This window comes from Pagrus pagrus (genome assembly GCF_965226575.1).
Source record: "Pagrus pagrus genome assembly, chromosome: 22".
Lineage (NCBI taxonomy): Eukaryota > Metazoa > Chordata > Actinopteri > Spariformes > Sparidae > Pagrus > Pagrus pagrus.
Window position 1 is genome coordinate 24,463,412 of NC_140204.1, and position 24,756 is coordinate 24,488,167.

The window sequence follows — 24,756 nt, forward strand, 5'->3', positions numbered from 1 at the left end:
TTCAGCAACCTAGTTGGGATGGGGTCTAGGAGACAAGTTGTTGGTCTAGATGAAGAAATCATCGAAGTTAGTTGGTGGAGGTCAATGGGAGAGAAGCAGTCTAAATATAAGTCAGAATTTACAACTGTTTCTGAGGTTCCTGTGTTTAAAGATACAATAGTGCCAGCTGAGGGCAAGCGATGATGGATTTTGTCTCTAATAGTTAAAATTTTATCATTATAGAAGCTCATGAAGTCATTACTACTGAGCGTTGTAGGAATACATGGTTCAGTAGAGCTGTGACTTTCTGTCAGCCTGGCTACAGTGCTGAAAAGAAACCTGGTGTTGTTTTTGTTTTCCTCTATTAATGACGAGTAATAGCTTGCTCTGGCATTGTGGAGGGCCTTCCTATATATTTTAAGGCTATCTTTCCAGGCTAAGCGGGATTCTTTCAAATTAGTGGAACGCCATTTCCTTTCAAATTTCCGTGATGTTTGCTTCAATTTGCGGGTATCCGAGTTATACCAGGGTGCTAACCTCCTGTGCTTTATAGGTTTCTTTTTCAGAGGGGCAATAGAGCCTGCAGTGCTATCAACAAGATGATCAATTTGTGAGGAACTGAGGTTAGCGGAGGAGTCCTCTATTATATTAAGACATGGCATTGAATTTAGTGCCAGCGGTATAATATCCTTAAATTTAGCTACAGCACTATCAGATAGACATCTAGAAGAGAATCACAACATCATTAAACATTTTAAAGTTTATTTATTTAACATTTGCGATGCGCATGCAGCAATCTGTTTCAGTGACTCGTTTACTTGCAGTAAAGTATTTGCGATGTTGGTCAGTTGATCCTTTATTTCATTTATGGATTTTGTGGTGTCTTGTTGATTTTGCAGCACTGCCTCAGTCAGCACCCTCGCCCCCCCAGGACGCACCAAATGGGTTTTGGATGGCCCCGGCTGCTCCTGTTCCTCCAACTCCCCCGGCTCCTCCACCGCCTCCGGGGCCCTGTTTATTTTCATTCAAATTCACAAATTAAACTGTCTAAGTGTTTATCAAACACCTCAGCCCAGCTTTTTATTTTACCTGCAGTGTGACTGGTCGATGGTACAGCCGGTTCTGTTGGGAGAGTGTCTGTATCTCCACCAGGAATAATGCCACATAGTGCTGTGTCCCCGATGATGCTGGCAATACGGGTATCCATGGGTGAAAGCTCGGTTGTTGCTTGTCCTCCTCCAGTTACAGATATTTCGTGTCTGTGGGCTGTGACGCGTTTTTTGGCACTGAGTTTGATATCAAACCATTTCTTTTTTTTTTCTGAGAGTGACCTTTCCTCTGACCCAACAGAATTAACAGCAGTCGTTACCTTTCCCCACGCAGCATTTTTTCTTTTGTTGGTCACACCTGCATTTAGTGTTCCAAACAGTATTTTTTGGTTTGTTTCAACTTCTCCTACAAGTTCCTCAATCTCGGTGTCGGCGAAGTTCCTCTTCTTCGCCCTCTTTGCCATAATATCGGTGAGGAGGAAAAAAATCCATTCACGCATTATTAAAGAGATTGTTGCTACCATATATGGTCATTTGGGGGCGTTTCTGAATGCAATTGACCCTAACCATGCACGAGCATGGTAGTTAAGAACAGGTGGGATTTATCATCACTGATTACTTACTAGTGTGCGTATGACAGGTGTCCGCACGTTTGATAAGTACGGATTTCTTTGTTTCATACCTACAACAGAATTTAGAACCTTTTCTATGCACGGTTGATAAATGAGGCCCCTGGTCTCCTCTACTCGCGCTGCCAGACGTGGTACATGGTCTCCTAGTGCTAACCTAGTGTTTTTGCCCCCAGTGAACTTAATCTTGTCCAGTGATCACTCTTCTCCTGGATACTCTATGGCCTCAACACGACCCAACCTCCTGCACCATGTTCACAAACCTGCTTCACCTGGATCCTCAGTACCACGCTCACCCGAGCCCCTAACCTGTACCACCATGAGTCACTCATCTCCTTGACGCTTCCAGTCTACCCCTCAGCCCTTCTCAGCTGCCAGCTTCTTCCTGTCTTCAATAAAATACCTTCTAACCAATCCCCTGTTTCTGGTGTCCGCTTTTGGGTCCTACAACCTCCACCTGCTGAGCACAACACTAATAACTCTATGAGATAAAAAATTGCAAATAGTCACAATGTATTTGTTAACCTAATGAACTGAAAACAGCGCAGCTTGGTGCATGGTTGCTGATACAGAAGGACCCCTGGCCTGGCTGTTACTACCCAGTGAATGAGCCAACTTCGGGGACTGGCCAAGTTCACCTACTTTCATTTTCAGTCTGCCACTGCAATAGCTGGAATAGATGCTGGGCTCGGACAGAATTCATTTCATTAGACCATAACAGCAAAGAATTTCTCCAGCACTACCTATGCCATGACAATAGCATTATCCAAACATTTCTCGAGGAAAACATGCTTATACTGATCTTAATCAGTTCACTTCAGGACAGGGTGAAAATCCTGCTGTAATAGAGCTCAAACAGAGGCTGCCCAGTCAACAGTTCAGGTTCTAGAAATGATACAACTCTTCACCTCATACAAAGTAGTAAGTAAAAGGCTACTCATCCGACAAACCATTGCAAATGATTCCTCTCCAATGACTTCTAACTCACAAACACAAGTGCATGGCCTGACTTTTTTACACTTTTCCTTGTCTCTAAAAGAACGCAGCATGTCAGAAAGAAATCAATCTGTGGTATATGTAACATATGTCATGGCATATGTAACGTATGTCATGGAAGCAGTAACTCCCTGGCCAAATTGTCTTTCACAGGTGTGACAAATGTTTTCTATGGTAACAGTCAGCTCCACCAATAAACATCTTATCAAACATATCATACAGACTTGTTGCCTCTACAGGAGCATTTATCTTAATTTCACAATTCAAACTTACATACAGTACAAATAACATAACATCTACTATTTGTGCTTATGAAGGACTGTCAAGTATCAAATAGTACGTTGACCCGGAGGTTCTCAACTTTGACATTGCATCAAACAGGCTGTGAAAGGTTTAATGATACACCCATTGATGAGGGGTGAGCCATTATCTAGCACTTGTGAAAGGGTTGTAGATGGAACGTACACACACAAAAATACTGTTTTTCTGTCTTAAGCTGGCTTCTGGAATTTTAGCCAGAGTGGCTTGTTGAATGCTTATGATCATGTCCCCCAGTCATCAAAAACCTTTTTAGAAATAAAAAAAAATGCTTAAGAGCGAATTCCTTGATTTAATTAATTATCATCATTGCTTTTATAAATTTAACAGCAAATGTATCACTCTAACAGGAAAGAACCTTCATCAACTTTGCATTTATCTTATCTCAATTTTTGTGATCCACCATGAGATGCTACCTAACCACCATTATTGCCTCACATTAAGAACATATTTTCTAGGTACTTGTACAGTAAATGTGTCTACAGGTTGAGAAAGGTGCAACCAAGTCAAATAATCAAGTATTTCACATACATTAAATGGGGTGGGGGTGGGAAGGGAGTACATGTACAATAACAAAACTGCATTGTACCAAGTTGTCTGTTGGCTCCTATTACATTGGTACAGTTAACAGTTAATGTGAGCACTTGACAAACATTCCACTGCACAGAGCATCCATCGAGTCATCATGTGAAGTGTTCTTTCACAAAAACATTGTTAGATTGGTCTAACTCAAACATCAAATGTCTACTGCATGATGACGTCGGGTTCAATGTTAAAGAGAAGGTCATCGTTGTCCCTCCTGACCTCCAGCAACAGGGCTGTCTCTTCCTGCAGTGCTCCTTGCAGGTCAGCTGTGGTCATCAAAGGTCTGCCATTCAGTTTCACAATAATGTCACCATCTTTGATACCACCTCTGGAGACAAAGACGGGGATGAAGAGAAACCATTTTACTTTACTTAAAAATTAAAAAGAAAAAGTCAACTCTATGCTGCGTTTGTTTTTTGCTTTTGTTGAGAAAATAATAAATGAATTAAATGTACTTATGTGCAGGTGAGTGAGGAACGACTTCATGGACATAAATCCCACTGGTAACATCAGGGAAGTCCGGGTTCTGCTGTTTTAGCTCTTCAATTAACCTGGAACAAACAAACACTTTTCTCACAGAAGGTCCATTATCTATACAAATTTCCCAATATTTGTGAGATTTAAATATTTTAATTCAGGAACCAAGAGGTGAATAAACCAGTGTTGGAGTCAAGACCACATAAACCAAGTCACAATCACGACCAGAGTATGTTAAGATCGAGACAAGACCAAGACTAGGAGACGTTGAGACCAAATCAAGACCAAGACCAAGGCAGGGTGAGACCAGGTCAAGACCAAGACCAGTGCCAGTCCCACACTGCACAACACACAATCAAATGTGGAACCCTGCAAACCATAGGCACTCCTTAAATTTATCCAAAAGATCCACATTTGCATGAAAACGCCCACAAAAGACAAATGTAAAGTCCCCTCTTTTATTGCCGAATATAGCGTGTGTATGTAAAAGTGTACCATGAGAAAAATGTCTTGATAAAATCATCCAAGGCTTTGCAGAGGTGAATTTTTTGGGTGGGAATTTATTTTGTTGCGCAAACAAATACAATCACAAAGGAGCTGAAATAAACGTTACCATTATTTTTTAGCACTCTCATCCATGTTTTACCATTTACCTCACACAATACATTTTTTTTTTGTGCAAGCATCAGTTTTTGTAGTTGACTCTTGTCTTTCTATAACCATCATGAACTACGTAATGTATTAAACAATTAGTCAGTACAGGGTTATCCCTTAGTCATGATCTTGACTGGTCTTGAAATAAATGACGCTCAAGTCCTAATGGAGGACAGGTTAGCACCAATGATTTTCTCTCCAGTCCTGACTGTCCATTATAGACTGTTTCTGACCTGTTGGTGACTGATCATATCAGACCGTGATGGATGTGAAAAACACAGAGTGGATGATTGTAGTATAGAACTGGAGCAGCTGCAGGTTGAACTTAGAACAGGAAGTACATCCTCTGCGGGGCCTTATTGATGACATAGTCTATGTTGGATACCCACTTTAGCTCCTGGGAGTTAGTGCATCCTAGAAAGCTAATGGTATCCACAGAATACACAGTGTTGTTGAGTGTGGAGGTGGGGATGGTTGCAGTGTTGGGGGCTTCTCCTGAAGTCAACTGTCATCTTAACAGTTTTGAGCATTTTCAGCATCAAGTTGTTCTGAGTCGAGGTGTTACAGAATGTCATGTAGTCCCATGTTGAATTCATCATCCACTGACCTGTTTGACCAATAGGCAAACTGCAGGGGGTTTGAAATAGTGCAGCGGTTAAGCCCTCAAATCAAGGGGAATTGTGCACTTTTTGAAAGAAACATGAAACTTCTACCATTGTTAGGTTATACCATGAGGTTTATTTTCAGATCTGGAGGGAAGTCAGATTTGACCTCTGAGGCCCGGGAGAGGTCAAATCCAAGATGGCCGCCAATAATATTAAAAAATGCCTCACGTTGGAACCAAACACAGTAGAAAAACACTTAAGGTGTCATTTCCCACTAACTTTTGGGTGCCCATTCTGTTTCTGATACCTTTGAAACCAATAGAATTCAAGAAAATGCATTTATGTTAAGGTCAAGGTAAAAAAAACGTCAAAATATTCATTTTTTATGTACCCGAAAACATTCTTCAATTCATTTCTTTGTAGTCTCTGTATTATTCAGTTATTAGTTGTTATTTCATGGGATGTGTGGCTAATTTTATTCCTTCACAGCACAGAATTATCACCAGGTGACCCCCCTAGACCATTTTCACAGACAACCTGCAATACCACAGCGGCCCACCCACTGTTGCCAACTCCTCAGTAAGGAAAGTCGCTATTGGCTGTCCTAAAAGTCGCTAGAAGTCGCTAAGTGACGTCATCACCTAATTTGCATAACTGGAGGGGTCTGAAAACTGGCTAAATATAGCGACAAAGTCGCTAAGTTGGCAACACTGGGCCCACCAAGGGGACCACTGGTTGAAAAACCCCTGCTCTAGAGCAGTAAGAAGTAGGCACGGAACATGGATTCACCAAGCTCAGCACATACAAGGCACACCCAAGAAACTCCACTCCCTCTATATTTGTCCCTCAAGATCCATGCAGTTACACGAAGTAGGGGGCTAATTGACACACTGTTCAATCTGGGATTGTGTGTTTCCTATGACAGGCTGCTGCAAATCACATCAGACATTGCCAAAGTTGTCTGCCAGCAATTTAGGATGGAGGATGTTGTGTACCCAACAAAGTTGCGTCATGGACTGTTCACAACAGGAGCTGTGGACAACATAGACCATAATCCAAGTTCTGCAACAGCCAAAGATTTCTTCCACGGCACCGGAATCTAACTTATGCAGCTTCCGTCACACACACAAAGCGGAACTGATCGCGGTGTGCTAGTGATTAGTCAAAATGGCTCTTCACCAAGTCAGTGACACCTCTGCCAACAGCCTACACAGTCGTGCCACCAGCTACCCTTCGGACAAAGGAATTCAGTGTGCCACCTGTACAAGGTCCTGTGAGACCTTCCACCCTCCTGGTTTCTACAGCCGCCACAGAGGATGAGTATGCATGGCTCAGAAAAGTCAAGACAGCCTTTGAAACGTCTACCATTGATGGCATGATATCGTGGTCTGCCTACCACGCTGATGTTCACCAAGCAATCAACGCACTATTGCCTCTCTTTCTTGACAATGCACATTCAGTAGCAATGATTCGGCACTCTATGGAAATCATCAAAAGAGCAGTTCAACATGTGAACCCTGGTCAGATTCCTGTCCTTGCTGCTGACCAACCACTGTATGCTCTCGCTAAGCAAATACAGTGGACCTGGCCAGACACTTATGGAGGAGATCACTTTGTGATCATGTTTGGTGGTCTACACATCGAAATGGCCATGTTGAAGTTGCTGGGAGACTGACTAGAAGGCAGTGGCTGGACCAATGGCCTGGTCCAGGCTGACATTGCAAGTTCTGGAACAGCCAATTCCTTCATACATGCCAAACATGTCACCAAGACCCACCATGCACACCAGGTCAAGGCTGCAAGTCTCTATACACTCCTGCAACAAGCGTACAATGAAGAGTGCATATCTGATGATACAGATGTCATGCCACCTGACTTACTGCTGGAACGATTTGTGGTGCTCATGTATGACCGAAACAGTGAGAGCATGGTAGTGAATGATGCCAGGAAACAGCTCCAGGAGTTTAGAAAACCTCCAACCCAGGCTGCCCTCAAACAGCACATCAAGCTTACTTGCTTTTCACAAGGACTCCTGGGAAGAAGTGAAGTCAGTGACATGCAGAGATGGGGCATGTATACAGGCATAATGTATACAGATGGAGAGGAGAGGAGAGGAAGAGAGAAGCTCAGTGTGTCATTTGTCCCCCGGACTAGGCCTATAGCAGCATAACTAAGAGCTGGTCCAAGACAGGCCTGGGCCACCCCTAACTATAAGCTATATCAAAAAGGAAGGTTTTAAGTCTACTCTTAAAGGTAGCAAGGGTGTCCGCCTCCCGGACCAAAACAGGAAGATGGTTCCACAGAAGAGGAGCTTGATAACTGAAGGCTCTGGCTCCCATTCTGCTTTTGGAGACTTTAGGAACTACAAGTAATCCTGCGTTCTGGGAGCGTAATGCTCTAGTTGGGTAATAGGGTAGTATGAGCTCCTGGAGATATGATGGTGCCTGACCATTAACAGCTTTGTAGGTGAGGAGAAGGATTTTAAACTCTATTCTTGATTTTACAGGGAGCCAGTGCAGAGAGGCCAATACAGGAGTAATATGATCTCTTTTCTTAGTTCCTGTCAGTACACGTGCTGCAGCATTCTGGACCAGCTGGAAACTCTTTAGAGACTTGTTAGGGCAGCCTGATAATAGAGAATTACAATAGTCCAGCCTGGAAGTAACAAATGCATGGAGTAGCTTTTCTGCGTCTTTTTGGGACAGGATGGGCCTGATTTTTGCAATGTTACGTAGATGAAAAAATGCAGACCTTGAAATTTGTTTTATGTGGGAGTTGAAGGACATATCTTGATCAAAGATAACTCCCAGATTCCTGACGGTGGTGCTGGAGGCCAAGTTAATGACATCCAAACTAGCTATATCATTAGATAATGCATCTCTAAGGTGTTTAGGACCAAGTACTATAACTTCGGTTTTATCTGAATTTAAAAGCAGAAAATTGCAGGTCATCCAGGTCTTAATGTCCTTGAGACATGCATGGAGTTTAGTTAGCTGATTAGTTTCATCTGGCTTTATTGATGAGTATAACTGGGTATCATCTGCGTAACAATGAAAGTTTATGGAGTGTTTCCGAATTATATTTCCTAGAGGGAGCATATATAAGGTGAATAGTATGGGTCCAAGCACGGAGCCTTGAGGAACACCATGACTAACCTTGGTATACAGGGATGACTCATCATTAACATGTACAAACTGAAATCGATCCGATAAATATGACTTAAACCAGTTTAATGCAGGTCCTTTAATGCCAATTAAGTGTTCCAGTCTGTAGTAGAATGTGATGATCAATGGTATCAAATGCAGCACTAAGACCTAACAAGACCAGGACAGAGACAAGTCCTTTGTCAGAAGCGATTAGGAGGTCATTTCTAACTTTCACCAGTGCCGTCTCTGTGCTATGATGTGCTATAAAACCTGATTGAAAATCCTCATATAAACTATTGTTATGAAGAAAGTCACATAGCTGGTTGGCGACTGCTTTCTCAAGGATCTTGGAGAGGAAAGGGAGGTTGGATATAGGTCTATAGTTGGCTAAAGCTTCTGGATCAAGATTTGGCTTTTTAAGAAGCCGTCTAATTACAGCTAGTTTAAATGACTGTGGTACGTATCCTGTTAATAGAGACAGGTTGATCATTTCTAGTAGAGATGAGCTAATTAAAGGTAAAGTTTCTTTCAGCAACCTAGTTGGGATGGGGTCTAGGAGACAAGTTGTTGGTCTAGATGAAGAAATCATCGAAGTTAGTTGGTGGAGGTCAATGGGAGAGAAGCAGTCTAAATATAAGTCAGAATTTGCAACTGTTTCTGAGGTTCCTGTGTTTAAAGATACAATAGTGCCAGTTGAGGGCAAGCGATGATGGATTTTGTCTCTAATAGTTAAAATTTTATCATTAAAGAAGCTCATGAAGTCATTACTACTGATCGTGTAGGAATACATGGTTCAGTAGAGCTGTGACTTTCTGTCAGCCTGGCTACAGTGCTGAAAAGAAACCTGGTGTTGTTTTTATTTTCCTCTAATAATGACGAGTAATAGCTTGCTCTGGCATTGCGGAGGGCCTTCCTATATATTTTAAGGCTATCTTTCCAGGCTAAGCGAGATTCTTCCAAATTGGTGGAACGCCATTTCCTTTCAAATTTCCGTGATGTTTGCTTCAATTTGCGGGTATCCGAGTTATACCAAGGTGCTAACCTCCTGTGCTTTATAGGTTTCTTTTTCAGAGGGGCAATAGAGTCCAGTGTTGTTCGCAATGAGCCTGCAGTGCTATCAACAAGATGATCAATTTGTGAGGAACTGAGGTTAGCGGAGGAGTCCTCTATTATATTAAGACATGGCATTGAATTAAGTGCCAGCGGTATAATTTCCTTAAATTTAGCTACAGCACTATCAGATAGACATCTAGTGAAGGAGTTTTTGCCTAATGGTGTGTAGTCCAGTAATAGAACTTCAAAAGTTATTAAGTGATGGTCTGATAAAAGAGGATTCTGTGGAGAAACTGTTAGATTTTCAATCTCGATACCATAAGCTAGAACAAGGTCAAGGGTGTGGTCAAAACAGTGAGTTGGTTTATGTACACACTGAGAGATGCCAATAGAATCTAATAATGAGATAAATGCAGTACTAAGGCTATCATTAACGACATCCACATGAATATTAAAATCACCTACAATAATTACTTTATCTGATTTGAGGACTAGAATTGATAAAAACTCAGAGCCTAAAAATTCTGAGTAAGGACCAGGTGCTCGATACACTACAACAAATAGAACTGGCTGTAAAGTTTTCCACGTTGGATGTGAAAGACTAAGAACAAGGCTTACAAATGAGTTATAATTTAATTTAGGTTTAGGACTGATTGACAGACTTAAGTCATAAATAGCTGCAACACCACCTCCTCGGCCGGAGCCTCGAGGAATGTGAGTATTAATATGACTAGGGGGAGTGGATTCATTCAGGCTGACATATTCTTCAGGATGCAGCCAGGTTTCAGTAAGACAGAATAAATCGATATTACAATCTGAAATTAAGTCATTTACTAATACAGCTTTCGATGACAGGGATCTGATGTTTAGGAGTCCACATTTAATTCTCTTGTCTTGTTTTGAAATTGCAGAGTTGCTGTTCATTTTTATTCGATTTTCATGCACAACTCCTCTTCTGCTGACTTTTGATTTGATTAATTTGACCTCCATATTGATCTAAATGCATTTTCTTGAATTCTGGTGATTTCAAAGGTATCAGAAACAGAATGGGCACCCAAAAGTTAGTAGGAAATGACACCTTAAGTGTTTTTCTACTGTGTTTGGTTTCAACGTGAGACATTTTTGAATATTATTGGCGGCCATCTTGGATTTGACCTCTCCCAGGCCTCAGAGGTCAAATCTGACTTCCCTCCAGATCTGAAAATAAACCTCATGGTATAACCTAACTATGGTAGAAGTTTCATGTTTCTTTCAAAAAGTGAACAATTTTCATGGTTATCCACTGTACTTAAAGGTCAAGTTCTGAGCTCACAAATTATTCATTCATCATCTCCCATGTAGAGACAAACAACCATTGACACCCACGGGCAATTTTGGAGTAGCATTTTGAGCCTTTGGACTGTGGGAGGAAGCCAGAGTAACCAGAGAGCCCAAACAGGCACGGGGAGAATATACAAACTCCAACCCTGCCCCAGCCGGGTCTCGAACCCAGGGCCTTCTTGTTCGAGGCAGCACTAACCACTCCGCTCACAGATAATATAATATAATATAATATAATATATTCTGCTCTGACATTTTCAGTTACAAAAATATTCACAGTAGGAACAGGGTTTCCCCCAGTGTATTATAAGCCTGGCGGGCCGCCAGGTCTTACTTGCCCCCCCGCCAGGCTAAGCGTTGTTTATTTATTTTTTTTAAATCAGTTTTTGTGCTCCATTAACACGTGATCAGGTGTCTTTTTCATCACCTGACAAAGTCACAACTTCGTCGCGCATAACGGGACATGTTACGGACATCATGCTCATCAGACTGCTGCTTCACCAGCTGACCGAGAGGAACGCACCAAGTTGACGTCGACCTCGTAGCCGTTAACGTGAGCCGAGCCGTGGCTCTAGAGGCTCAGCCAGCTGCTGCAGCGGCTAGTAGCTGTTAGCTGTTAGCACGTCGTCCCCTGCAGCGTCAGAGCTCCGGACTTCTGTGAGCCGAGGTGCTTTCACCAGATGTGAAAATGACCCAGTGTTTCATTTTTCAGCTCGTACGGTTCGCGTTTACCCACGTTTGCTTTCTCTGGTCCAAACAGTAGATTACAGAGTATCTTTGGTAGATCCGTGATTGTCACATTTCCATGACGACTGACCGGAAAAAGACGCGTGGTCATGTTTACGTGACTCCAGATTGTAAAAATCTCAGGAAAAAAATAAAAATCTCTGGAGACACCAGGCAGTTGTTTTTTTAGTTTTTAGTGAAGACAGCTGATATTATTTATCTAAATAGTGTTTTTATTATTTATTTATTTGTGGTTGGTTGAACAGCATTTCAAGAGTGCAATCTGTAAGACCTGGTGTTACATAAATGATAAATGATAATAACACTGCCATCAGTCAAACGTCAGGGTCAGGCCCCTGACACAAAAAAACACGCTTGCGCACCGTGGGCCGCTGGTGGGCCACCCTACCACTGGGCTTAACAAGTTTTCTGGGGGAAACCCTGAGGAAGGAAACAGTAAAAAGTTACACAGCTTCAATAAAACAATCAGCCAACCTGCTGCAGTCATGCTTGCCTGTTACCATCTACTATATACAATATGTTCACTGTCATGAGACACAAATCAGTCTTTTCTGGGTCATTGTGCTGCTAAAGATTTTGTGCTGACAAGATTTTCTAATTCATTTTGCTCTCTGTGCTGCTCCTTCATGCACCAGAATCTCTGCAATGGGAGGAAATGTGGGCACTGACATTAATTCTTAAGTAATTTTAATGCTACCAAAGCAGGGCTGGGACCAGTAGGCAATTTGAGGGGGGACGAGGAGGATACCACCTCCACGGCTGTAGCTCAGGAGCTAGAGTGGGTCGTCTAGTAATCGGAACGTTGCTGGTTCGAAACCCCCACAAGTATTGCAAAGCTGCATGTGGAAGTGTCCTTGAGCAAGATACTGAACCCCAAATTGCTCCCAATGAGGACAGGGAGCCTTACATAGCAGCCTCTGCCATCATTGTATGACTGTGTGTGTGAATGTGACAAGTATTGTAAAGCGCTTTCAGCGGTCAGTAGACTGGACAAGCGCGATAGAAATGCAAGTCCAAATTACCAAAATGCAACCCCCTTGAAACCTGCCATCCCTCTCCATCCCCCCAAAGATTAGTGATAGACAGACCGCTTGACCTGAGTTCTCACAAGACCCACCCAGCTCCATCTCTGGTTGGTTGCATCCTCCTTGGTTGACTCAAACTGTTAACTCACACGGTAGCTCTGGTAATGTCTGTTTTCGGTGGTTTTTGAGCTGTAGTTTTGCAGATAAACACATGGATCACCTCAGCTTTTTCCCGGCTGTTCCTGTCGGGGTTACTCATCCTCTGGAACCACTCTGCAAGAGTGTCACTGGACTCGGCTATCGGTGGGGCTGCCCTACTGCTACAGCTCCACCACAGCTTGTCTCTACTTACAATAATGAGCCCAGAGACACTGCAGCTGCGACAGCCAAAGTGACGGTGTGTTTACCAAGGCAACTACGGCCCACAAGGATTATGGTTTAGGATTATTAAAAGGCATTGTGAAGCTACACTATCAGAAAAAGCACAGTGCATGTTTTGAGCCAACATAAATTTGAACTACGGGCATGGGTAAACTAAGTGAAGGGCAGATGCCATCACTAAATTTTATCTGTTCTCTTGGTTTGCCATATTTCCCATCAGCATAATAATTATCATCAGATCAGACTTACGCTGGTGTGATGGTCAGCATCCTGATCCCAATAAAACGCTTCTTTGATGATCTTACATCTGAAAGAGATGCCAATAAGTTTCTCTATATTCAACAGGATACTCACAGATGTTTAAACCTAGCCTAGTGACATCACTCACCTTTGCTGTGCTTATTGAGTGAATCATTGAGGAAGCGAGTGATCCTGTCAGAGGGAATGGCAAATGAGATTCCTGCTGCAACCTTCAGGGTGTTGATGCCAATTACCTCGCCATCCTAAATTACAGAGACATAGTAAGGCAACGTTAATAATGACTTTTCACATTTTGAGATTGTTAGGATGATTTCCTGCCTCATAGCAAATTAAATAAAGTACAATTGTAGAAAAGGTTTCTGAGGTTATCAGGAGTGAGAGTTAATTGGGCCTATGTTCTGATGTTAGCAAAGCCAGCACTAAGACAATTGCAGTGGTTGTGCACTTTATATCAGGTATTTTTGCAGCAGTCATGAAAGCGTCAAAAGCTTACCAAATTGACAAGAGGTCCTCCGGAATTTCCATACTATGAAGGAAAACACAAAAAACAATAGTGTGGTGTACAAACGTCACAAACAGCTTAAAATATGCCATTAACAACCATACAAAAGGAAATAGAACCATACTCCAGACTGAGTGTTGCTGTGTAAAAGGAAAACATTTACTGCTTAACAAACATTTTGACTGAAATCTGACATGTTGTCTGGTACAGAAGCGTATTGCATTCACTTGAGTAATTTATTTTTTGGTCTGTTTTTCTGAGTAATTTTATTTTTTGGTCTGTTTTTCTGAGTAATTTTTTGTTTGTTTGTTTTTTTTCTGTTTTTCTGACTAATTATTTTTCCTGTTTTTCAGAGTAATTTATTTTCTGTTTTTCGTGGTAATTTTTTTCTGTTTTTCTGAGTAATTTTTTTCTCTGAATTTATCGCGATACTTCGAACTCCCGCGAGAACCTCCAAACTGCCATATCTGTCCAACTGATTCTGGAGAAACATTACTGTGTCTAGCAGATCTGAATGGGCTTTCCTTCTGAACAACCGCAAAGTCCTCATTCAGGGGGAGGGCGACCCCCATTCCGACGGACCGCCATTCCGACCGGGTTATGGTTAAGGTTAGGGTTTCAGGTTCGGAATGGCGATCTTTTTTCAAAAAAGGGCCGGCATTCCGAAACATGAAAGTGAACGTTCGGAATGGCGAACCTTCGGAGTGGCGACCTGTCACCGTCCTCAGGTGCCTGCGTACCACTAATGGTAATACCATCTATATGACTTAAAGACAGGACTATCTCCCAGTGTCTTAAACCCAGATCAAAGTAAAACTTGATTCAATTAAACAAGTCGGTCATGTTTGTCTCCATTATCGAGCTTTCAATAAAGGAATGAATGCGTCTATTGTTTCAAATGCTCTCTAAACTCAGAAAAAAATTACTCAGAAAAACAGAAATAATTACCCCGAAAAACAGACCAAAAAATAAATTACTCAGAAAAACAGACCAAAGAAATAAATTACTCAGAAAAACAGAAATGATTACTCCGAAAAACAAACCAAAAAAAAAATTTACTCAAGTGAATGCAATACGCTTCCGTAGTCTGGCTTGCCATATCCTCACATTGATAATAGCGTCTGTCTGAATGTAGTCCATATCGGAATCCCTGAGGCCCAGCTCCTTGCCGTCTCTCTGAGCGGTGCTGACAATGCCGGTGGTGACAGTGTTCTGTAGTGCAAATGGGCTGCCGATTGCAACCACAAACTCCCCGGGCCTTAGGTCTGCACTGTGGCCCAGAAACAAAGTAGACAGCTTTGTCTGGGAGGAGGCAAGGAACAGAAAAACGCATCAGTCATTCACACTCACATTCATACCAGCAAACAGTTTTGTTCACCTAACATGCTCTAGACAAGTGGAAGGAAATTATGTTCAAGAGTTAACAGAATTTCAAACTAATTAATGCACATTTAGGGCCACGTTGAAGCCAAAAACATAAAATATATATTTCTGCCTTTTGGATACTGTTTTTCTTCTCAAAGGATGTGAAGTAGAGAACAGGTTAAAATGACATTCAATTTAATTTCTGTTGGAATTTAATCCTTATAACTAGCCAGCAGCATCCCGCTATAAATAGAATAGAGGTGGGGAGCTATATAGCTATATATATATATAGTTGCACTGCAATGTAAGTGACAGTTATAACAGATTATTGAGGTAATAACTTTTAATGTTCACCTCCATATGCTTTTGATAGTTAGGTTTCTGATGGGCCGTTTCCAGTGGAGCACTTCTCTCCAACAATACTGGTGAATAGTATGTGTATGCTTTCATAAAGCATACTGTAGAGCAAGTACAAAAATATGATTCTGTTTGTAAGAGGTTGAATTTAATCTGTGCTGCATTCTGCCTAATTCCTTCTTTCACAGCTGTGCAACCTCTGCTTCTCTACTTTTACCTTGTGTCAGACGCTTATACATTTCTACACTTTGCATACTATGGTTCAGGAAAACAGTGCCAATGTGTGTTAAAGATGAAACTGAACTCTACAAGAAATTGCCATGTAAATAACTTTAGTTTGTGACACTGACAAGCTTTACCTGCTATTTTAACAGTTCCATGAAACCAGATAGCAAGTACAGCAAATCTAAGGTGTCAAAACAATCAACAGTTGTGATCAAGACAAATGTGAAATAGAGCATTAAAAACCACAAATTACAGCCTAATGATAATGATGAAACAGCTGTGAAACATTTAAGTCAATAAATGAAAAATCTAAATGGCCTAAAATGTACTGTATCAAAGCAGACAGGCGGTTTGACAGAGGGAAAGGGGGAATATGCTGAAACTGCTCTGTTTAGGATTTCTTGAAGGTGAAGTGATTTGGATCGGGTTTCTTCCTCTCACTCCTCCCTGTCTTGGTCCTGATCCAGCTCGCCCAGTTCTAATGCAAATATGTCAACCTTAGGTCATGCTGGGACCTGAGGTTCAACTGATATTGTTTTTTGAAAGCAGATGCTGATATTTTTGCAATGAATCACCCACCCATCCAAGAATTAATCAAAACCCACAGCAATGTATTTAATTTCTAGAGAAAATCCCCAAGTTTCCAAAGATACCAAATACGGCTCGCCAGCACAATTTTGGGGAAATATGCATTACATAATTTACACGGCATCTGTAAATTTGATAAAATGTAGCAGCCACAAAAATATGTCTTGGGTCTCAACATGGTGTCAGTGCACTTTTGGAACAAAATGATAGAGAATATACAATGTGCAATCTTTTTTCAAAATTGAAAGCTGTATTAATAATTTTGTGGCCTCCACATGGCAGGAAGACACTCAAAGATAGTGATGGATACACACCTATCATAGTTCCCTGGTTCTCTTTTACTGTTGGTATATGGCATATACCAATCATACACTCCTCTGCACACCTGCTGCTCAATCAACTTGATTCCCTGCTCGTCACACCAACAGCAGTTATAAGCCGGTCTCTCCCTCCACTCATCGCCAGTTTGTTGTTTCATCCACCTCGTGGTAACCCCCTTGGCTCCTTGACCTAGTGATTGACGCATATTTTTTGACTCCAGCTCTCTTTTTGCCTTGACTCACCTGTTTTTGTGTTTTCTTCCTCCAGCCCTGCCATTTGCCTGCTCTCAGCCCTGCCTCGCCCAGCCCTGTCGTCGGTCAGCTTTTGTTTCCTTTTTTGAACCTTGTGTCTGAATAAATACCCTCGGTATCAGATCTGCATTGTGGGTTCAGTTCAGTTTTTGAACTCCTGACAGAACAAACTGGCCATTCACAATGGACCCCGCAGATCCGACCCGTAAGGCCCTCATTAATCAGGGAACAATGATTGGACAGCATGACCAGTTAATCAGCGCCCTGTTTGAAAGTAATCAGACCCTGACTGCTAGTGTAATGGAGGTTTCCAGACAGGTTAATTCCCTGGCTTCCTCTTTGCAATCCTCACAGGCTCCAGGGTCATCTCCAGACACCGTTTCACCCAAAGACTCTCAAGTGAGTGACCCTGAGCCATTTGGTGGCAATTTGGATCTTTGTCGAGGATTTTTGCTGCAATGTGGACTGGTTTTTGCTCAACGTCCTGCATCTTTCTCCTCTGATGCTTCCAAGACACGTTACGTGCTGGGGTTGCTGAGGGGTAGAGCTTTGGCCTGGGCAGAAGCAGCTAGTTCCCATGAGGACTTTTGTTCTTTACCTTTTGATGTGTTTTCAAAGCTAAGTACTGTTTTTGATCATCCTAATCATGGAGGAGACGCAGCTGCTCGTCTGTTAAAACTGAAGCAAGGCCCCAGGTCCGTGGCTGAATTTTGGACTTTGGCTGCTGAAGCGAATTGGGATGGTGCTGCTTTAAGGGCGGTATTTTTGAACGGTCTCTCTGAGCAGCTTAAAGATGAGCTGGCTGCCAGAGACGATCCCTCTGTTTCCTCTCTTGTGTCCCTAGCCATCCGTCTGGACAACCGGCTACGAGAGCGCCGACGCCAGAGACAGGCGACTTCATCAACCGCAGAATCGGCTCCTGGGAGACCCAGGACTCAGCACTCAAAGTTAAATCCCCCATCTTGTCTCGTCTGCTGGTCCTTGCCCCTGTGATGTGTGGACAGACTGTGCTACCTCTACAGGCTCTAATTGATTCTGGTGCAAAGGATAACCTCATTGACTGGGAGATTGCCACCCAACTGGGGTGCCAGTTGGAGGAGATGGACAGACCCATTCTTGCCTTGGCTTTGGACGGTAACAGGTTTACACAGATCACGCATCAAACTTCCCTGGTCACCCTCACCTAATGCTCCATAATCCACACATCGATTGGTCCACCAGCTCCATAAAGGGGTGGAGTCTCCACTGTCAGTCTCTCTGCCTTCATTCAGCACGACCGCCCAGTGTTACTGATCTCGACGCTGAAACCAAAGACTCTGACTTTACTGATTTGTCTGCTGTACCCAGTGAATACCATGACCTCAAAGAAGTCTTCAGTAAAGCTAAGGCCTTATCTCTTCCGCCACACAGACCTTATGACTGTTCCGAAGATCTGTCACCTTCCCATCCAGCTGTTTGTACAACCTTTCCAAGCCAGAGCGTGTAGCCATGGAGAAATACATCTCAGAGTCCCTCGCAGCAGGCACAATTCGGCCCTCGTCCTCATCCTTAGGAGCTGGGTTTTTCTTTGTAAACAAGAAGGACAATACTCTCCGTCCATGCATTGATTTTTTGGGGTTTGAACATTACCGTTAAGAACAAGTACCCACTCCCGTTACTCAACTCTGCCTTCGAACTCCTGCATGGTGCAACAATTTTCACTAAATTAGACCTTCGTAATGCCTATCATCTCGTTCGCATCAAGGAAGGGGACGAGTGGAAAACGGCATTCAACACACCACTAGGCCATTTTGAGTATTTAGTAATGCCGTTTGGGCTCACCAATGCTCCCGCAGTCTTTCAAAGTCTGATTAATGACATCCTGAGAGATTTCCTCAACAGATTTGTTTTTGTTTACCTTGACGACATCCTGATTTATTTATTTATTTATTTATTTTTTCCCCGCTCTGTCGACGAACATGTAACCCACGTCAGACAGTCCTCTCCCGTCTGCTGGAGAACAAACTGTTTGCTAAAGCTGAGAATTGTGAGTTTCACACTAACACTGTCTCTTTCCTTGGCTACATTGTTCAGAGTGGTCGCCTCATGCCTGATCCAGCCAAGGTCCGGGCGGTGGAGGAATGGCCGGTTCCAGCTTCCAGGAAGGAACTGCAGCGGTTTCTGGGCTTTGCCAATTTCTACCGGCGCTTCATTCGGGACTACAGTAAGGTTGCCTCGCCTCTGACCAGACTCACGTCTGTCAATGTGACGTTTAGGTGGTCAGAGGAGGCCGACATTGCATTTCGTAAGCTTAAGAAATTGTTCACCTCTGCACCAGTTCTCATACAGCAGGCATGTCCAAACTATTCCACAAAGGGCCGTGTGGCTGCAGGTTTTCGTTCCAACCACCCAAGAGCACACACTTTGACAAATCAGCTGTCTGAAGACTGAGATCAGCTGATTACATGAGTCAGGTCTGGTGTGCTGCTGCTTGGTTGGAAAGAGAACTTGCAGCCACACGGCCCTTTGTGGACTAGTTTGGACATGCCTGTCATACAGCCTGACACCAGTAAACAGTTCATCATGGAGGTCGATGCTTCTGAGTCTGGTGTCGGGGCTGTTCTGTCACAGTATGTTGGTCCCGATAATCGCCTGCATCCTTGTGCCTTTCTGTCTCGTCATTTGTCTCCTGCAGAGCAGAACTATGATGTCGGCAACCGGGAGCTACTAGCCATCAAGCTAGCCCTGGAGGAGTGGAGGCACTGGCTGGAGGGGGCAGAGAAGCTGTTCATCGTCTGAACAGACCACAAGAACCTCGCTTACATCCAAACTGCAAAGAGGTTGAATGCTCGCCAAGCCCGGTGGGCTCTCTTTTCCGGCCGATTTGACTTCTTCCTCACCTACCGTCCTGGGTCTAGGAATGTGAAGCCAGATGCTCTCTCTCGCCAGTTTGCCCCCAGTAGCCCCGAGTCTGAGACTGAAACCATCCTCCCTCCAGAGCGAGTAGTGGCAGTGCTCTCCTGGGGCATAGAAAAGACTGTGCGAGATGCTCAAGCAATCCAACCTGACCTAGGCACAGGTCCAGTCAACTGCCTGTTTGTTCCCAGCACTGTTCGCTCCCAGGTGCTGCAGTGGGGCCACGTCTCTCGGTTTGCCTGTCATCCAGGCACTAGGTGCACCATTGCCATCCTGAAGAGGCATTTTTGGTGGCCTAACATGGACTGCACCACATGCGCCCGTAGCAAGGCTTCTAATCAAGCTCCCGCTGGTCCACTGCGGCCGCTCCCAGTCCCTGGACGGCCTTGGTCACACATCGCTCTGGACTTTGTTACGAGTTTGCCTCCCTCTAGGGGTAAGACAGTGGTACAGTAGTCAACAGATTTTCTAAGAATGCTCACTTTATTGCTCTCTCTAAACTCCCCTCTGCATTTGCCACAGCTGAACTTCTAGTCGAGCATGTTTTCAGACTTCATGGCATTCCCATTGACATTGTCTCTGACAGGGGTCCTCAGTTCACCTCTCAGGTGTGGAAAGCCTTCTGTAAAGCCTTGGGGGCCACGGCCAGCCTGTCCTCAGGTTACCACCCCCAAACCAACGGGCAGTTTGAAAGAGCCAACCAGATTCTGGGGACTTCACTTCGCTGCATGGTTGAGAAAGAGCCTGACTCGTGGAGTAACCTACTCCCCTGGATTGAGTATGCCCACAACAGCCTCCCAAGCTCTTCCACTGGTAGGTCACCATTTGAAGTTTCTCTTGGCTATCAACCACCTCTGTTCCCCTCCCATGAGCAAGACATCTCAGTCCCCTCAGTACAGGACTTCATGGACCGCTGCAAGAGGATCTGGACAGAGACTAACCCGCAGATTCCACTAGATACGGTACGGCTGCGTTACGGCTCCGCCACGGCAGCGGAGCTGATCCGTAGCACTCTAGTCTATGTGTTAACTTCCACCAGGTCCGCTGCGCTGCGTGTCTGCTGTGTCCCAGCTCCGGCAGTCCGCAGCCCTGTGGATCAGATACTGGCGGACGCCGCAACACAACGCAGCAATTCAGCAGAATTTAGCACAGAGCAGACAAGAAACAACAACAAGACATCCGGTTGATTTTCAAAATAAAACACTCCGTGTTGATACAAACACAAAAACCTCAAAAAAGAGACAAATACGAGCTCTTCTTCTAATCCGTCGGTCGGGAACACTTCCTGTTGTTGTGTTTATAACACATACATATAACTGCGGTCGTGTGTGATTATGTAATTATAGCTGGAATTCCTCGGATCTCGTTTCTCCAGCTGATCGGCAGAGCTGCGCCGTGGCGGACTCAAAACGCAACTGGTGGGGGTTGCCGGACGAGGACAACGGAGCACAATCGTACCGGAGCCGTAATGCAGCCGTACCGTAGCTGTACCGTATCCAGTGGAATCTGCGGGTAAGACCACCCTTGAACGCACCCAGGAGAACCAAAGAGAAGAAGAAAGAAATCAAGCTCCTCCCTATCAGCCAGGTCAGTCTGTCTGGCTCTCCGCTAAAAACAATCCTCTAGCAGCTGAATCCCACAAGTTGTCCCCCAGGTATATTGGTCCCTTTCCCATCATTATCATCATCCACATCATTAATCCATCTGCTGTCGAACTTAAGTTACCTGCATCTTTGAAGATCCACCCCACATTCCATGTCTCCCAGTTGAAACCAGTCTCTTCTAGCAACCTGAACCCTCCTTCCGACTCCCCCTCCACCCCCCTGACTCGTTGGCGATCATCCGGCCTATGATGTGCGTAAGTTATCTCAGCTACATTCTCAAATTCTCAAATCTCAACTTGATTTTTGTGAGTTGTGTGTTTACACCTTCCATGGCATGCTAGACATCCATGGCTTCGTTCCCCAGTCTAATTTGGTACAAGTGCCTCTCTGTCTTTTTCTAGTTTGAGAGGCCTGGTTTATCAACTTTGGCCCCTATCAGCCCAGTGAATCAAAACTGCTTCAACTTCAGCTGGGAATTTACAGAGCAACACAGTAAGAAAATCCTCCTATAATCTCTGAAGCAGTATGAGCTGTGGATATGCTGTTTGCCTGAGCTGGAAGTACTTGGTCTCAGCCCATTACACAATCCTTTAAACAATGCAGTGAACCTGGACGCATGACACACACTGTAAACACACATGTTTAACTCGTGAACTTGATTAAATGTCCATCTGAAGACACATTACCCTGCTTGAGTTTTACTGGAAGAAGGAGTGCTAATGCAGGCCATTAGGTGGGTGGATTAAAACTACCCTGTGGAGTCATCATTGTAAAGAAACCCTATTTTGTTTACATCCACAGTTTCCACAGTTTGCTGCTGCTTGGTTGGAAAGAGAACTTGCAGCCACACGGCCCTTTGTGGACTAGTTTGGACATGCCTGTCATACAGCCTGACACCAGTAAACAGTTCATCATGGAGGTCGATGCTTCTGAGTCTGGTGTCGGGGCTGTTCTGTCACAGTATGTTGGTCCTGATAATCGCCTGCATCCTTGTGCCTTTCTGTCTCGTCATTTGTCTCCTGCAGAGCAGAACTATGATGTCGGCAACCGGGAGCTACTAGCCATCAAGCTAGCCCTGGAGGAGTGGAGGCACTGGCTGGAGGGGGCAGAGAAGCTGTTCATCGTCTGAACAGACCACAAGAACCTCGCTTACATCCAAACTGCAAAGAGGTTGAATGCTCGCCAAGCCCGGTGGGCTCTCTTTTCCGGCCGATTTGACTTCTTCCTCACCTACCGTCCTGGGTCTAGGAATGTGAAGCCAGATGCTCTCTCTCGCCAGTTTGCCCCCAGTAGCCCCGAGTCTGAGACTGAAACCATCCTCCCTCCAGAGCGAGTAGTGGCAGTGCTCTCCTGGGGCATAGAAAAGACTGTGCGAGATGCTCAAGCAATCCAACCTGACCTAGGCACAGGTCCAGTCAACTGCCTGTTTGTTCCCAGCACTGTTCGCTCCCAGGTGCTGCAGTGGGGCCACGTCTCCCGGTTTGCCTGTCATCCAGGCACTAGGTGCACCATTGCCATCCTGAAGAGGCATTTTTGGTGGCCTAACATGGACTGCACCACATGCGCCCGTAGCAAGGCTTCTAATCAAGCTCCCGCTGGTCCACTGCGCCCGCTCCCAGTCCCTGGACGGCCTTGGTCACACATCGCTCTGGACTTTGTTACGAGTTTGCCTCCCTCTAGGGGTAAGACAGTGGTACAGTAGTCAACAGATTTTCTAAGAATGCTCACTTTATTGCTCTCTCTAAACTCCCCTCTGCATTTGCCACAGCTGAACTTCTAGTCGAGCATGTTTTCAGACTTCATGGCATTCCCATTGACATTGTCTCTGACAGGGGTCCTCAGTTCACCTCTCAGGTGTGGAAAGCCTTCTGTAAAGCCTTGGGGGCCACGGCCAGCCTGTCCTCAGGTTACCACCCCCAAACCAACGGGCAGTTTGAAAGAGCCAACCAGATTCTGGGGACTTCACTTCGCTGCATGGTTGAGAAAGAGCCTGACTCGTGGAGTAACCTACTCCCCTGGATTGAGTATGCCCACAACAGCCTCCCAAGCTCTTCCACTGGTAGGTCACCATTTGAAGTTTCTCTTGGCTATCAACCACCTCTGTTCCCCTCCCATGAGCAAGACATCTCAGTCCCCTCAGTACAGGACTTCATGGACCGCTGCAAGAGGATCTGGACAGAGACTAACCCGCAGATTCCACTAGATACGGTACGGCTGCGTTACGGCTCCGCCACGGCAGCGGAGCTGATCCGTAGCACTCTAGTCTATGTGTTAACTTCCACCAGGTCCGCTGCGCTGCGTGTCTGCTGTGTCCCAGCTCCAGCAGTCCGCAGCCCTGTGGATCAGATACTGGCGGACGCCGCAACACAACGCAGCAATTCAGCAGAATTTAGCACAGAGCAGACAAGAAACAACAACAAGACATCCGGTTGATTTTCAAAATAAAACACTCCGTGTTGATACAAACACAAAAACCTCAAAAAAGAGACAAATACGAGCTCTTCTTCTAATCCGTCGGTCGGGAACACTTCCTGTTGTTGTGTTTATAACACATACATATAACTGCGGTCGTGTGTGATTATGTAATTATAGCTGGAATTCCTCGGATCTCGTTTCTCCAGCTGATCGGCAGAGCTGCGCCGTGGCGGACTCAAAACGCAACTGGTGGGGGTTGCCGGACGAGGACAACGGAGCACAATCGTACCGGAGCCGTAATGCAGCTGTACCGTAGCTGTACCGTATCCAGTGGAATCTGCGGGTAAGACCACCCTTGAACGCACCCAGGAGAACCAAAGAGAAGAAGAAAGAAATCAAGCTCCTCCCTATCAGCCAGGTCAGTCTGTCTGGCTCTCCGCTAAAAACAATCCTCTAGCAGCTGAATCCCACAAGTTGTCCCCCAGGTATATTGGTCCCTTTCCCATCATTATCATCATCCACATCATTAATCCATCTGCTGTCGAACTTAAGTTACCTGCATCTTTGAAGATCCACCCCACATTCCATGTCTCCCAGTTGAAACCAGTCTCTTCTAGCAACCTGAACCCTCCTTCCGACTCCCCTCCACCCCCCTGACTCGTTGGCGATCATCCGGCCTATGATGTGCGTAAGTTACTGGATGTGAGGCGCAGGGGCCGGGGGTTGCAGTTCCTGGTGGATTGGGTGGGGTATGGTCCGAAAGGCACGCTCGTGGGTTCCCCGTTCCTTCATTCTGGATGACACGCTGGCTGACGATTTCTACTGGGAACACCCTGATAAGCCTGGGGTGTTACCAGGAGGCTCCCAGTGAGGGGGAGGTACTGTCAGGATCCTGTCAGGATCCAGTTCACCTCTGCTCTCTCTGTGTCCATGTTTTCTTTTTCCCCCAGAGCTGGGCGGGGCCTTATGGTACCTACTGCATCCACCCTCCTCTGCACACCTGCTGCT

General features: G+C 44.7%; 1 protein-coding gene across 1 annotated transcript in view; it reads right to left on the reverse strand.

The window, feature by feature from the left end:
• Positions 1–3,243: 3,243 nt before the first annotated feature.
• The window catches only part of htra3b (HtrA serine peptidase 3b), a 47,232-nt gene continuing 25,719 nt past the window's right edge, over positions 3,244–24,756 (reverse strand). Inside the window, exons 5-10 of the mRNA XM_084344234.1 lie at positions 14,835–15,029; positions 13,719–13,751; positions 13,353–13,467; positions 13,214–13,271; positions 4,012–4,107; positions 3,244–3,884 (exon numbers count right to left, since the gene is read on the reverse strand). Of these exons, the coding sequence (XP_084200360.1) occupies positions 3,716–3,884; positions 4,012–4,107; positions 13,214–13,271; positions 13,353–13,467; positions 13,719–13,751; positions 14,835–15,029 (666 nt within the window). The 3' untranslated portion in view covers positions 3,244–3,715. The remainder of the gene's footprint in view (positions 3,885–4,011; positions 4,108–13,213; positions 13,272–13,352; positions 13,468–13,718; positions 13,752–14,834; positions 15,030–24,756) is intronic.